General features: G+C 56.0%; 2 protein-coding genes across 2 annotated transcripts in view; one reads left to right on the top strand and one right to left on the bottom strand.

The window, feature by feature from the left end:
• Window positions 1-1,321: 1,321 nt before the first annotated feature.
• Window positions 1,322-4,274, top strand: P2RX2 (purinergic receptor P2X 2). The gene is made up of 11 exons (XM_062182535.1): window positions 1,322-1,523; window positions 1,710-1,852; window positions 1,935-2,006; window positions 2,080-2,155; window positions 2,236-2,332; window positions 2,437-2,517; window positions 2,606-2,744; window positions 3,410-3,540; window positions 3,641-3,731; window positions 3,833-3,898; window positions 3,975-4,274. Exons 1-11 carry the CDS (start codon window positions 1,322-1,324, stop codon window positions 4,272-4,274), a joined length of 1,398 nt encoding a protein of 465 aa, XP_062038519.1.
• Window positions 4,275-6,766: 2,492 nt separating this feature from the next.
• POLE (DNA polymerase epsilon, catalytic subunit) overlaps window positions 6,767-14,840 on the bottom strand; it is a 61,995-nt gene continuing 53,921 nt past the window's right edge. Inside the window, exons 42-48 of the mRNA XM_062182534.1 lie at window positions 14,519-14,690; window positions 12,303-12,434; window positions 11,987-12,180; window positions 8,496-8,696; window positions 8,018-8,143; window positions 7,332-7,421; window positions 6,767-7,219 (exon numbers count right to left, since the gene is read on the bottom strand). Of these exons, the coding sequence (XP_062038518.1) occupies window positions 7,106-7,219; window positions 7,332-7,421; window positions 8,018-8,143; window positions 8,496-8,696; window positions 11,987-12,180; window positions 12,303-12,434; window positions 14,519-14,690 (1,029 nt within the window). The 3' untranslated portion in view covers window positions 6,767-7,105. The remainder of the gene's footprint in view (window positions 7,220-7,331; window positions 7,422-8,017; window positions 8,144-8,495; window positions 8,697-11,986; window positions 12,181-12,302; window positions 12,435-14,518; window positions 14,691-14,840) is intronic.

The raw sequence follows: 14,840 nt of genomic DNA, 5'->3' as shown, positions 1-14,840 counted from the left end.
TGGCTGTTGGCACCCTGCGACAGGCTGAGATCCAGCCGTTGCACACTCCCAAATCAGGCTTTCAGTTTGCTTGTGGGTAAATTAGTCTCACGCCACTACCTAGGGGCTCAAGGTAGGCAGATGCCACAGGCCAGACTTAAGTTTGGACCAACACCTGGACACAAACACTCCTCACGGACCCACTCGAAGTAGCCAAGTGTGGAAGTAACCTAATGTCCAGGTGTACGCGTACATCAGAACATGGACTTTACCTCATTGAAAGAATAAAGTGTAAAATAGCCTACTGTGAAATACTATGGTGTGGGGCCGGCGCTGTGCTGTAGTGGGTAAAGCTGCCATCCTATATGGGTGCTGGTTTGTGTCTTGGCTGCTCCATTTTTGATCCAGCTCTCTACTATGGTCTGGGAAAGCAGTAGAAGATGGCCCAAGTCTGTGAGAGACCCAGAAGAATTTCCTGGCTCCTGCCTTCGGATCAGCCCAGCTCCAGCCATTGCAGCCATTTGGGGAGTGAATCACTGGATGGAAAATCTCTGACTCTCCCTCTCTCTCTGTGACTCTGCCTTTCAAATAAAAATAAATACTAAAAAAAAAAAAAAAGTTTGAAATTTGCTTCAAAATAATGTGGATGAAGTGGGGATATAAAAAGTTACAAGAGGGTGGGTGTTGTGGTGCCCATAAGAGTGCTGGTTCCAATCCCAGTTCCTCTGCTTCCTACCCAACTCTGTCAATGCGCCGGGCAGGCAGCAGGTGGTGGTCCAAGTTCTTGGGTTCCAGTCACCCAAGTGAGAGCTGCATGGAGTTCGGGGCTTCTGGGTAAAGCAGGGGGAAGATCTCTCTCTGCCTTTCAAATAAGTTACAAGAAAGCATTTTTGGTTTGCAAAAGAAAAATAATGGATAGGAGGCAGACAAAAGACGGGCTAAGAACCACCGTAGCTGCTCTGTGAGCCTCTGAGGGCGAGAGCAGGGTGGGTGTGGGGCTGCAAGGTGCTGGGGTGGAGACAAGGGCTAGGGTTCTCATCCAGGCATTGGCTGGGGTGCCTCTGCCGCAGGCAGGGACTAGGCTGGGTCCCTTGGAGCCCCTTCCTTGGCCTGTGAGAGCCCCTGGGAATCCCTGCTACTTCGGAGTTGCCTGAGGATTCGCTGGCAGAGCCTGGCCACACCTGCTGGGTGCAGGGAGCGAGGGGCGGAGCACCCAGGCCACGCCCCCGGAGCTCCCCCTCTCCACGCCCCGCGCCCCTCGAGCCTAGCGGCGTCGACCCTCAAGACCGGCAGAGCTTGGGCGGCTCCTGGCCGGCAGGGGCGCGCAGTGGGGTCTGCGCCCATGGCCGCAGCCCAGCCCAAGCCCCTCGCAGGGGCGGCCGCAGTCCGGCGCCTGGCCCGGGGCTGCTGGTCCGCGTTCTGGGACTACGAGACGCCCAAGGTGGTGGTGGTGAGGAATCGGCGCCTGGGGGTCCTGTATCGCACCGTGCAGCTGCTCATCTTGCTCTACTTTGTGTGGTGCGCAGGGGCTGGGACCGCCCTCTCGGGGGCCTTGGCGAGGGACGGGACCCCGGGCGGCGGCGGTCCCTGGGGGCTGGGGTGTGGAGGGGGACGGGGACCCAGGACTAGGTGTTCCCGGAGCAGGCCTCGCGGCACCGGCAGAGTGCCCGCCGTCCCGAGGGGCGGGTTCTGTCCAGGGCCAGCAGCCCTCCCGAAGCCGGCACCCCCACCCCGCAGGTACGTGTTTCTTGTGCAGAAAAGCTACCAGGAGAGCGAGACGGGGCCCGAGAGCTCCATCATCAGCAAGGTCAAGGGCATCACCACTTCGGAGCACAAAGTGTGGGACGTGGAGGAGTACGTGAAGCCCCCCGAGGTGCGGCCCACCCGCCTGGCCCAGGTGTGGTAGAGGTAACAGTAGTGGCTGTGCAGCTCACTGCCCCTCTTTCTGAGCCCAGGGGGGCAGTGTGTTCAGCATCATCACCAGGATCGAGGCCACCCCTTTCCAGACCCTGGGAACCTGTCCCGAGGTGAGGCCAGGTCCAAGCACAGTGGGAGGCCCTAATAAGCTGCAGGGGGTCCTGACAGGCATCTCTGCTCTAGAGCATCAGGGTCCCCAACGCCACCTGCCACTCGGATGACGACTGCACTGCTGGGGAGCTGGACATGTTGGGGAACGGTCAGTGTGCGCCAGCTGGTGGGGGACAGTGGGGGCGGAGCTGTGCCCCCGCCTCCACCTTAGCTGCGTCTCTCCCACAGGGCTGCGCACTGGCCGCTGCCTGCCCTATTACTACGGGTCAGCCAAGACCTGCGAGGTGTCTGGCTGGTGCCCAGTGGAAGATGGTGCCTCTGTCAGGTGTGCAGCTCAGGTCCCCCACGCTGGGAGAGGGGTGGGGAAGAGGTAGACCCCTGAGCAGTGGACCCTACAGGACTAAACAACTCTTGTCTCTGCCTCCTCAGCCAATTTCTGGGTAAAATGGCACCAAACTTCACCATCCTCATCAAAAACAGCATCCACTACCCCAAATTCCAGTTCTCCAAGTAAGAGCCAGCAGGTGGCCGCAGGGACAGGGTGGGCAGCTGTGCCCAGGAATGGGCTTCAGGTGCGGCCTCTGCCCTCTGTCCTCAGGGGCAACATCGCCAACCGCAAGGACGACTACCTGAAGCACTGCACCTTCAACGAGGTCTCCGACCTCTACTGCCCCATCTTCAAGCTGGGCTTCATCGTGGAGCAGGCCGGGGAGAACTTCTCGGAGCTCGCACACAAGGTGAGGGACCAGGAGCCTCTGCTGCAGCTGAGCTGGCCCTGGGCTTGGCCAGCTTGGCCCTGCTTAGGTGGGAGAAACATGACCGGGCTGATCACCTGTGTACCTTCTCAATTACTGACACCTCGTCACAAGCTGGCTGTGGTGTTCCTGGCTGCCTAAGGCTGGACACCCGCGCACCCTCCTGTCTTTTTTTTTTTTTTTTGACAGGCAGAGTGGACAGTGAGAGAGAGACAGAGAGAAAGGTCTTCCTTTTTGCCGTTGGTTCACCCTCCAATGGCCGCCGCGGTAGCGCGCTGCGGCCGGCGCACCGCGCTATTCCGATGGCAGGAGCCAGGTGCTTATCCTGGTCTCCCATGGGGTGCAGAGCCCAAACACTTGGGCCATCCTCCACTGCACTCCCTGGCCACAGCAGAGAGCTGGCCTGGAAGAGGGGCAACCGGGACAGGATCGGTGCCCCGACTGGGACTAGAACCCGGTGTGCCGGCGCCGCAAGGCGGAGGATTAGCCTGTTGAGCCACGGCGCCGGCCCACCCTCCTGTCTTGACCAAGTGCCCTGTGGGCCTTGGACATCCCCCACACGTGGCTCAAGGCTGCCCCCCCCGCCCCGCTCTTGGTGGTCCTGTCGTTCCCCCGAGCTCCCCTTTTCTGTGCTCACTGCTTGGCAGGGCGGTGTCATTGGGGTCATCATCAACTGGGACTGTGATCTGGACCTGTCTGCCTCAGCCTGCAACCCCAAGTATTCCTTCCGGAGGCTCGACCCCAAGCACGTCCCTGCCTCATCAGGCTACAACTTCAGGTCGCGTGTCCTCGGGATGCTGGGATGTCCCCCACCCAGGAGCACGTGCTCCACAGGCTCTGGCGGCTCAGGTGTGGGCTCCTGGGTCGTTCTACTCCAGGTTTGCCAAGTATTACAAGGTGAACGGCACCACCACACGCACACTCATCAAAGCCTATGGGATTCGCATTGACATCATCGTGCACGGACAGGTACTCCCAGCCTGCCTAGGATTGGGGGGCTCCACCCATTTCCCCCACCCCTCCCTTGAGCCCCATGTGAGGATGTCTGAAGACAAACTTGATCTCTCCAGGCAGGGAAGTTCAGCCTGATTCCCACCATCATTAATCTGGCCACTGCACTGACCTCCATCGGGGTGGTAAGAAACCCACTCAGGGATCTTGGGGGTTGTGGAGGGTCTGCCAGGCCCTTATGCCCTGATCTGCTGGTCCCAGGGCTCCTTCCTGTGTGACTGGATCTTGCTAACGTTCATGAACAAAAACAAAGTCTACAGCCATAAGAAATTTGACAAGGTGTGTACACCAAGGCACCCGAGTAGCTGGCCTGTAACCCTTGCCCTCGTGTTGGGCCAGGCCCCACCCCCACCCAACCCTGCCCCATGGCCTTGCCCCTTCTCTACCCCATCTGAGCAGATGGATAGTCTTGACCAGAGTGCAGGGAAAAGGGTCCCCACCTCCGAGCCTCCCCAACAGGACTCCATGCCCACGGACCCCAAAGGTTTGGCCCAACTCTGAGCTTCCTGCCACGCTGTACTGCAGAATTGGGTCAGTGGGGCCGCAGCCAGCCACCAACTGCCCTGGAAACCATGTTGGGGACCTTCCCAGGGTCCTGAGCCCCTCAATAGCTGCAACTGAGGACCAAAGGCACCCCTGTACACAACGGCAGGGGGCCATGCTTCTGTCCCCAGCCTCTGCCTGCAAGCCTTGCAACTCGAGCTTTTAAGTCATGATGTGCTTATAGTCCAATAAACCTGTGACCAGAACCTCCTGGCCTTGTTCCTGGGGAAACCTGACCCATAAACACAATACAGGGTAGTCAGTCCCCTGCCTGGGCCCTGCTGGTCCAAGCTGGGCTGTGGCGCTGTAGCCTGGGACAACTGCCCTCTTAGCAGCCTGGACACACAAGGTGCAGGGCACATACCCAGCCACATCACTCAGGGCTGCTCAAGGGGCCAGGCTAAGTGCACTGGAACCTTGGGGTTGCTCCCCGATGACTCATTAGTGCACCTGCCACTTTCCTGCAGGGTTGCCAAAGACCTCAGATGTGCTCATCTCAAACTGTAAGGAAAGGATGGTGGCTGAGACAGGGCATGAGCATGGGAGGAGCCTGCAGCTGTTGTTCACAAGGAAAGTGAAAGCTGATTCCACTGTACTTGCAATGGGAACAGCGGGTGGGCAGGCAGATGGATGGTGATGGGAAGAGGGATGCAGGGCAGGTCAGCGGTGGCGACGACAGAGCCCTGGGACCCAGCACTAACAGGATCAGCCTATGGCTAATCCGGTTACTGTACCCTTGATGCTACTGTCAGACTGGCGCCTCCCTGCCCTGATCCTGCTTGGAGACTAGAACTTGGCTCTACGGCCGCTGATCATGGCCAGGCAGACCTTATTTGTGGCAGGTGCTGACCCATTTCAGGCCAGCTGTCAAGGAGCTGCAGAGGGGACCCCAGGCTGTCTGGCTACAGCCTGAGCCAGTCCTCATACTTATTGCCACCTACAGGTTGTTTGGCCATTCCTGTTCGTCTCAGCTAACACACAAAGCCCCCCCTCCATGGCTACCCAAAAGCCTGCGACAACCGTGCCTGGTTCACAAGGTGTCCAATTCTAGTTTGGGAGAAACTGGCCTTTCCACTTGGGTCCCTGGTCATATCTTAGAAACCAGGGGTGAAGCCCTCGTCCTCCTCAAATGGCCCTAGCCCCTAAGCTGGCCCAGAATGAACCCTGGCCTGGCTGGTGCTCCTGGCTGTCCCAGCAACCTGCCCCTCTGTAGGATGGCCTTGCTGGGGACAAACAGTTGTCCCCTGGGCTGATCCCTCTCATTGCTTCCAGGAAGCTCACCCCCTTCTCCTGCCCTCCCCCCACCCCGCCTTCATCCGCCCTAATTTGATTTTATCTCCACCCTGCTCAGACCTGGCTCAGTCCACACTCAAAGTGGGTGTTAGGTTTCTCCCAGCAGGCAGCCTGCATGCCCACAGACAGATGGACAGAGCTGGGCCTGCCTGCCTTCCAGAGCACAAACACACACTGCGAGAACCATCTGAAGAGACCGACAGGTGAAACTACAGCGCATAGCTGAGTGGCACCCCCAGAGTTCTTGGGCAGCAAGGGTGAACTCAGAGCAGGCCCTGGAGCCAGCAGTGCCTGAGCTGCCCGAGAAGCCCTTGCGCTGTCCCCTTCCTGTGAGGCACACGTCTCGTGGGGTTTCTGGAATGCACCTAGCACTGGTTTGCTGTCTTGCTGAGCTGGCTGGATTTTTTCCTGCTTCTGGTTAGTCCTATGCCAGGCCGTAAGGTCACACTGAGCTGAAAAGTGAGACGGATAAAGTGAACCTCGTTTTCCTGAAACTGCTGAGGGTCCCTCGTCACTCACCCAAGGTTTCTCAAGATGCTGAGAATCCACACCTGCGGGGACCTTCCTTTTCCATCCCTCTGTCCCCCAGCCCGCCCCAGGCCCAGGTCAGCACCAGTGAAGACAGTGGCTCTCCACCCTGACAAGACCCAGACGCCCTGTGCTTATGGGCATGTGTGCTGTGCTCGAGGCCATGTAAGTCCCTGTTTTAATGGAGGCCACAGCCCTGGGGCCTCTGTACCTTGGGTACCAACTGTGAGGAGATGGTGATGCCCCCTGACCATCAGGAACTTGGAGTGGCTTGTTGGAGTCCAGGGTCCCAACAGATCCCACTGAAGTTGAGAAAGGGGAGGCAAAAGTGTCTGGCTCATCCCTCAAAGCTGCTGCTGTCTTTCCTCCCTTACCTGTGTGAGCTGGGCAGGCCCTCTGTAGGGATGGGGTGGGCTGGTGGCAGGAGATGCTGTCACCTGCAGGTCCACTGTGGGGCCAGTCCTGGACTGGGATCCTCCTCTGCTGCCTGGATTCTGAGCCTCACTGCCAAGACCCAGCAGCCTCCAGACCCTGCTCTCGAATGGAAGGGTTCACAAAGGGAAGTAAAGGCCAGGGGCCCACAGGTTTGAGTTCCTGGAAACCAGCTGAAATCCCATGAGGTTGTGGGGAGGGCCTGTTTATCTACCCTCTGCCAACAGCCCCACTACACCTCAGAGCCCACCACAAGCAGTCTGATGCCCCAGCTGGGGTGGGGTGTGTGTCTCAGGAAGGACTTTCCCACCCCAACTGGCAGGGTGCAGAAATCAACACAGGCCACGAAACACATTTACTGATGGGAATGACAACCTGTTTCAGCAGGTGCATGCCAGAATGGAGCCGTGTTCTGTTCCTTTGTGCTTGCACCACCTTGGTTTGCCTCTCCCCTGGACTGTGGGAAGATGGGTCAGTGGTGTGGGCCCCTGGGCTTGGGGACGCACATGTGTCTGGAGCACAGAGTGTCTGCTTTGCTAAGGGCCCAGCCGAGGGCTTTTCCCCATCAGCCACTCCAGGGTCTCCTTGAGATACGACATGTTATAATGCTGGGCAATGTTCTGGAAGATTCCAATCTGCTCTGTGAAGACCTGCAGGAATAAGGAGACGCAGTGACACCTGGTCCTCCCCCCCCCCCCCAAAGGAGGCAAGGCCCAGCTGAGGCTGAGCTGGGATGCGACAAGAGGATCCGAGAGCTCCTACCTGAGTGCGGATGGTGAGGGCAAAGTCTCCCGCGCAGCTGCAGTACACGGGCATGTGGGCCTCTTTCACTCCACGACACTTCAAGCAGATCTGAAATGAGGGAGAAGCCCGTTGGGCGCTGGACCACTCACTCACGCTGAACCCCCACCTGTGGCCTCCCACAGTGGTTTTGCCCAAGAAAGGCACAATTGTGGGACTTCAGCAAACTGATGTGTGTGCATTCCAGGCCTGTTATGCATAACACAGAAGACTTTATCCAAACCTTGCCAGCACCTTACAGCCCCTCACCATGGGTACCCAGCCCCAATTCTGGGGACTTCCTCCATATCCCTGGCTCTGCCATGCTTGGACACCATCCCCATGGCCATCTGGGAACATCCCTGAGGTCTTGGTTCAGACGCCCTCTCGGTCGGACCCTCCTGTGGCCGGCCCCCTTTCTCGTTCCCTTCATGTCCTCACCACTCACACACTGTACTGATTGTGATGTCTCCTTCCACAGAAAGCTCAACAAAGCCAGTTTTTGGCCCCACAGATACTGACAGAAGAAGCAGACTGGGTTCCTGGACATGGACTGATCCACCTTAGTGGACACTGGGGCAAGACTTGGGACCACACACAACCTGGCTTCCCAAGAGTGCAAATCAGCACCCTGACACCCCTGAGCCGACTGCAGGGAGGGTGCTCACCAGGTCCTGCAGGGTGAAGGCCATCAGCTTCCTCTGCAGAGCTTCCACCAGGGCCATCTCAATGGCAGATGAGTCATAGGCGACCTGACAGTTGGAGCAGAGCCACTGAGGCAAGACAGCCCCATCCTGGGGAGAGGAGAAGGGGGAGCGGTCACCCCAGGCCACGGCCCCCAACAGCAGTGCTGTCAGCAGCGTTTCCACAGCGAGGCCTCGGCACAGAGGAGAGGCTGTGGAGAGATGTGCTCCGGGGCGAAGGCTGCCGTCTGCACGGTCCAGTTCCCCACCTGCACTGTACATTTACCAGCAACTTTGGGGCGAGGAGGAGCCAGTTTCTAATCCAGGCAGGAAGCAGCAGGTTAGACCACAAAGTGGGGCCAGCAAGAGCCTCAGACGTCTGAACGCTCTGACGCCATCAGCAGCGCCCATTGCTGGGATGCTCTGACCCCACCAGGAAGGGCCCGCTGGAGCCGGGTCTCACCTGAGAGAAAGAGGAGTCTTTGCACAGGTCCAGGTCTCGGCAGAAATTACAGCTGCGGCAGATGACCTCAGGGAGCACGTAGGAGCGGCAGGGGTCTCTGAACTGGGCTTCCTCGGAGAATTCGCCAACATCCACCAGGCGGAGCAGGTCTCGGTTCAGTTTATTCACCTGGTTCGTGACGTTCGTGTCCAGGGACAGCACCTGCAGAGGTTTCGGCCATCAGGAAGGAGCACCGAGAGCTCCCTGCTGCTCCGTCTGAGCCAGAAACTCCTTGTTCAATCTTTTTTAAGGATTTTATTTACGTCCAAAGGCAGAGCGACACAGAGATCTTCCATCTAAGTCTCCCAAGTGGGTGCTAGGGGCCCAAGCACCTGATCCATCACCCCAGGTGAATTAGCAGGAAACTAAATTTCAAGAATAGCCAAGACTTACACCAGCACCCTGACATGGGAAGGTGGCATGCAAGCAGTGGCTCCACCTCTATTCCATGATGCCAGCCCTACTCATTGCTTCTTCACCCCTAGAAGCTGTGAGGCGGTGCTGTGATGCAGTAGGTTAAGCCCCCTACCCGAGACGCAGACATCCTATATGGGAACCAGTTCGTCTCCTGGCTGCCCCACTTCTGATCCAGCTCCCTGCTAACGGCCTGGGAAAAGCAGCAGAACGTGGCCCAAGTGTCTGGGCCCCTGCCACCCACGTGGGAAACCCAGATGAAGCACTGGGCTTTGGCCTGGCCCAGCACTAGCCATTGCAGCCATCTGAGGAGTGAACCAGTGGACATAAGATCTCTCTGTTTCTCCCTCTCTATGTAGCTCTGCCTTTCAAATAAATCAATCGCCCTTTGGAAAAAAGAGAGAATAATAGATTGGTGATCTGAGGCTAAAGTCAGTCAGGCCACTGTCCTGTGCTGTGAAACACCAGTAGGTGATTCCCAGGTAACACAACTTTTCAACAAGTTCTAACCAAGACCAAGGAAGCAGCTTTGTGTCTTGGGACACCACAGGAACAGCGATGAATGACCACATTGTTTGCCTCTCCCTGCATATAGGTAACATGGTGGAAATGTGAAGTACCCCCTTAATCCGTCAGCAAGACTGTTAACTAGTACTAGGTATGGGGCCAGCACTGTGGCACAGTGGGTTAAAGCCCTGGCCTGAAGCGCTGGTATCCCATATGGGTGCCGGTTTGAGATCCGGGTGCTCCTCTTCCAATCCAGCTCTCTGCTGTGGCCTGGGATAGCAGTAGAAGATGGCCCAAGTCCTTGGGCCCCTGCACCTACGTGAGAGACCCAAAGGAAGCTCCTGGCTCTTAGCTTCAGATTGGTCCAGCCCCAGCCGTTGCGGCCATCTGGGGAGTGAACCAGCAGATGGAAGACCTCTCACTCTCTCTCTGCTTCTCTCTTTAACTCTATCTTTCACATAAATAAAATAAATCTTAAAAAAAAAAACCTGGCTGGCGCCGCGGCTCAATAGGCTAATCCTCCGCTTTGCGGCGCCGGCACACCGGGTTCTAGTCCCGGTCGGGGCACCGATCCTGTCCCGGTTGCCCCTCTTCCAGGCCAGCTCTCTGCTGTGGCCAGGGAGTGCAGTGGAGGATGGCCCAAGTGCTTGGGCCCTGCACCCCATGGGAGACCAGGAGAAGCACCTGGCTCCTGCCATCGGATCAGCGCGGTGCGCCGGCCGCAGTGCGCTACCGCGGCGGCCATTGGAGGGTGAACCAACGGCAAAAGGAAGACCTTTCTCTCTGTCTCTCTTTCTCACTGTCCACTCTGCCTGTCAAAAAAAAAAAACAAAAACAAAAACAAAAAAAAAAAAACACCTAGTACCAGATATTTAACTTCCCATGTGATTAATAATCACACAAATCCATCTATCTAAACCTGGTTCAATGCATGTATTCACCCTACAAGAGACATACAAAACATGGGGCAGGCATTAAGGTGTGTAGCAGGTTAAGCTGCCACTTACAACACCTGCATCCCGTACTGGAGTGCCAGTTTCAATCCGGCTTGCTGTTAATGCAGGCAGCAGAAGATGGACCAAGTGCTCGGGCCCCTGCCACCCACGGAGGAAACCAGAATGAAGTTCTTGGCTCCCGGTTTTAGCCTGGCCCAGACCTGGCTGTTGAAGACATTTGGGGAGTGAACCAGTGGATGGAAGATCTGTACTTCTGTCATCACTCTTCCAAACAACTGAATCTTAAAAACAAAAAAATCCTATAACCAAACTCTGGTTATGGAATAGCCAACTCAGGCAATTGACTGGTTATTCCTAGGTTTAAGATTTCAGTGTGTCCAGCTGAGTGAACTATTTTGATTTTCCAACCAGACTTATTATTTCAGTCAACAAGGCCTGGGAAGTGTGGACTTCTCTACAGTGAGAGTATCCCACTAGGTTCCAGTGAAGAATTCATCCCACGTTTAAGGAAGGAACAACAGACTCTATGTAAGATCTTCCTGAAAACCATAAGGGAGGACACCCAACTCACCCTATGAGGTCAGCATCACCCTGGTATTATCATGAGCAGACACACAAAAATCCGTAGCAAAATATTACAGAATAAACTCTCCAAATATAAAGGATATATATCCAGAAATAGGCCTGCACAGACACAGCCAATTAAGTTTTGAAAAAGACACCAAGATGATCTAATGGAAAAGGGATGATCTTTGCAACAAATATTTCTGGAATAACTGGAGGTCCTCATGCAGAAATATGAGCCTTGGAGCAGGGCTGACCCCCATGGGCAGCATGGGGCAAATGTCGGGGTGGATACAGCTCCAGCCACTATGCCAACTCATACAACTGCACTAAGAGTTTAACTGTACAGAACTTTATGCCATAAGGAAAATAAATTTTAAAACACTTTAAAGTCAACAGAGGAACTGAAATAGTAAACTAAAAACATGTCTTCACCACCATCAGATCTTGAGGCCGTCACTTGATCTGGGGCGTTAGGGCACTGCTGGCGGGAAGGTTAGGCGACATAATGGGCAGTAAAGTGCAGGGCGGCTATCTGGTAACACGATCCCCTCCATGGACTCAGCTGCTCCCAGAAACGCATCAGCATCCCAGCAAACTCTTATCTCATCTCATTTGGTCTCTGGTTCTGGGCCTGGCCCACTAGTGTCACGTGACCTCTGAGCACCTTCCGCCCTCTGGGGCTGTTTCCCGACTCACCGAGCTCATGACGCACAACACCAAGGCTGCTAGGATTGTGCGGGCCCTCTGCCCTGACTTTCTTCCCTTTGATCACCCTCAGAGGCCTCTGTCCTCACAACACCTGCTCTCTGAGCTAATGGGTCCTTCTGCTTGGTGAATGTGTGTCCCACAGTAACTGAGGCTCCCATAAGGGTAGGAACTCTCCTGTCTTGTTCATCTGTGAGCTAACGCCTCAACTGGGGCTACCGGACAGGGACACGGTAAATGTTGTTAGAGTGTGAGTGACTCCTACCTTACACACATGCCTCACACACATGCTGGCATCCTCACCTTGCACACGCATTTGATGAACTCCAGAGCAGGGTTATTGAGCAGCAGGTGAGAACCAGGGAGGAGAGGGAACATGTCTGAAGGCTCGGTGGAGTGCCGAGATCCCGTGACTTTCTTTTGGATCTTCTGGGTGATGGTGAAAAAGCTCTGAGTCAGCTCGTTTGCCACATAATCCTGAGAGAATGTGATCATTCCTGGAAAGGGATAAGAGTGCCACCAGTGCTGTGGAACGTCCCTGCGCACGCGCACATGAGAGGTGCAGTGGGATCGGGTCTGTGGCACACAGCAGGGGCCTCCCGAGACCAGGGCTGCTCACCGGGAAGGGCTCCAGCGGCCCCTTCAGCTTCCTGGGAGAACTGGCTGGAGCCCCTCCTCTTCACGGGGGTGCTCCCTGGAGCAGTGCGCCTCAACTCATCCTTCATGCTGTGGTACACAGCCACGACGTATGCTGTGAAGAGAGGCAGGTAGAAGCCACAGGCCCTGAGCTATACGTTTGTATTTATTTATTTATGAATGACAGGCAGAGTGGACAGTGAGAAAGAGAGACAGAGAGAAAAGTCTTCCTTTTCTGTTGGTTCACCCCTCAATGGCCGCTGCGGCCGGTGCACTGTAGCCGGCGCACTGTGCTGATCCGAAGCCAGGAGCCAGGTGCTTCTCCTGGTCTCCCATGTGGGTGCAGGGCCCAAGCACTTGGGCCATTCTCCACTGCACTCCCAGGCCACAGCAGAAAGCTGGCCTGGAAGAGGAGCAACCGGGACAGAATCCGGCGCCCCAAGTGGGACTAGAACCCGGGGTGCTGGCACCACAGGTAGAGGATTAGCCTATTGAGCCACGGCGCCGGCCCCTGAGCTATATGTTAACTGGCCCCTCTGCCCAGACAATTCTGGAGGGAACTTGTGGCTGCTCAGGCCACCAGACTGGGCTGAGATATCCCATTAGTGATGCCACTGGATGAGCCCACAATTAGAGACATGGGAATGAGAAGGTTCACTGCTAGAGAACAGGAACCTCCACGATGGACAGCAAGTGAAACAACGGCTCCCCACAAAAGCCACGGCCGGACTCCTGGCATTAGCAAACTTCTCAAAAATCTATCCCAGGGCCGGTGCTGTGGTGCAGCAGGTTAAAGCCCTGGCCTGAAGTGCCGGCATCCCATATGGGCACCAGTTCAAGTCCCAGCTGCTCCTCTTCTGATCCAGCTCTCTGCTATGGCCTGGGAAAGCAGTAGAAGATGGCTGCTAAGACACAGCCTGCGACACAGCAGGTGATGGCTCAGATACTAGGGTCACTGCCATCCATGAGGGAGACCTCGATGGAGTTCCAGGCTCCTAACTTTGCCCTAGCTGATGCAGACTTTTTTTAAAAAAAGATTTATTTATTTATTTATTTGAAAGTCGGAGTTACACAGAGAGAGGAGAGGCAGAGGGAGGGAGGGAGGGAGAGAGGGAGAGAGGGAGATAGGGAGAGAGGGAGAGGGAGAGAGAGAGGTCTTCCATCCGATGGTTCACTCCCCAGATGGCTGCAACAGCCAGAGCTGCACTGATCTGAAGCCAGGAGCTTCTTCCGGGTCTCCCATGTGGGTACAGAGGCCCAAGGACTTGGGCCATCTTCTACTGCTGTCCCAGGCCATAGCAGAGAGCTGGATTGGAAGTGGAGCAGCCGGGTCTCGAACCAACGCCCATATGGGATGCCGGCGCTTTAGGCGAGGGCATTAACACACTGCGCCACAGCGCCAGACCCCTTTTTTTTAAAAAAAGATTTATTTACTTATTTTGGAAGAGTTAGAGAGAGTGAGAGTGAGAGAGAGAGAGAGAGAGAATCTTCCATCTGCTGGTTCATTCCCCAGATAGCTGCAACAGCCACCACTGGGCCAGACAGAAGCCAGAAGCTTCATCTGGTCTCTCACGTGGGTGACGGGCCCAAGCACTTGGGCCATCCTCTGCTGCTTTTCCCAGGCCATTAGTGGGAGCTGGATTGGAAGTGGAGAGCCAGGACATAAACTGGCACCCAGATGGGATGCCAGCAAAGCAGGCAGCAGCTTCACCCACTACATTACAGCACTGGCCTCTGCTGCACACACTTGGGAAGTGAGCTAGCAGATGGAAGCATGCTTCTTCTGTCTTTGAAAGAAAAAACAGGCGACATGGAAGGAATTATTTGGCAGAAGAAAAAAAAGACCAGTCAGTGGGCAGCTGACTCAGAGCATCCTGGGTTTGTCTGTTGCCACTTTGCATACGCAGGCACGCGTGTTCAGGAACGCGCGTGGTTACATTACTGAAGCAGACGAGAGGCTGCCAGGGAGCAGCGGCTCCCCTCCGCCCCGAGGGTGAAAGGCATCTGGAGAGGGAGGGGGCACAGTGGCTGCAGGGGCCCTGGGCTAGGCCTCCTGAGCTCTCGACTGTGGGAGTCCCAGACCTGACTTCCCAGCCGCCCCTTCGTGTGACAGCACTGTACCAGAGCCACATTCACTAACCATCAGGGGCTCTGCTGAGACAAGAGTGCAAGCTGTTCTTCCCAGTGCACAAGGCTCACCTGAGACAATCATGAGGAAGTAGCTTTGGCAGGAGGCTGCCTGGGGCAAAAACTGCACAATATTCCAGTTGTTTTCCAGTAAGTCCTCCACATCAGACTCCTCCACACCGTCCTCCTCATGTGAGTCGTCTTCCTCGCCGTCCTCCACTGTCTCCCCTTCCTGAGCGTCTTCCTACAACACAGACAATCCTGGCGTTTTTGGCACACAGCACTGCACCATGTGACTGTCTCACCAGCGCTGCATTTTCCTGGGCCTAAGTAAATCCTGCAGGCTGCTCCAAGAACCAAGGGAGGTGCCCAGTGCTCAAAAATGCTCAGAACA

This window comes from Lepus europaeus, chromosome 23 (assembly GCF_033115175.1).
Source record: "Lepus europaeus isolate LE1 chromosome 23, mLepTim1.pri, whole genome shotgun sequence".
NCBI classification, from domain to species: domain Eukaryota; kingdom Metazoa; phylum Chordata; class Mammalia; order Lagomorpha; family Leporidae; genus Lepus; species Lepus europaeus.
Note: the sequence above shows the minus strand (reverse complement) of the source record. Positions and strands in the feature narration are given on the sequence as shown.

What these genes read in the sequence shown, in the direction of transcription:
- P2RX2 (XM_062182535.1), top strand. Translation starts at nt 1,322, where the DNA reads ATGGCCGCAGCCCAGCCCAAGCCCCTCGCAGGGGCGGCCGCAGTCCGG. An exon ending in AGGGGCTGGGACCGCCCTCT is followed by an intron (nt 1,524 to 1,709) that starts CGGGGGCCTTGG and finishes CGGCACCCCCAC; the next exon opens with CCCGCAGGTACGTGTTTCTT. An exon ending in ACATCATCGTGCACGGACAG is followed by an intron (nt 3,732 to 3,832) that starts GTACTCCCAGCC and finishes TGATCTCTCCAG; the next exon opens with GCAGGGAAGTTCAGCCTGAT.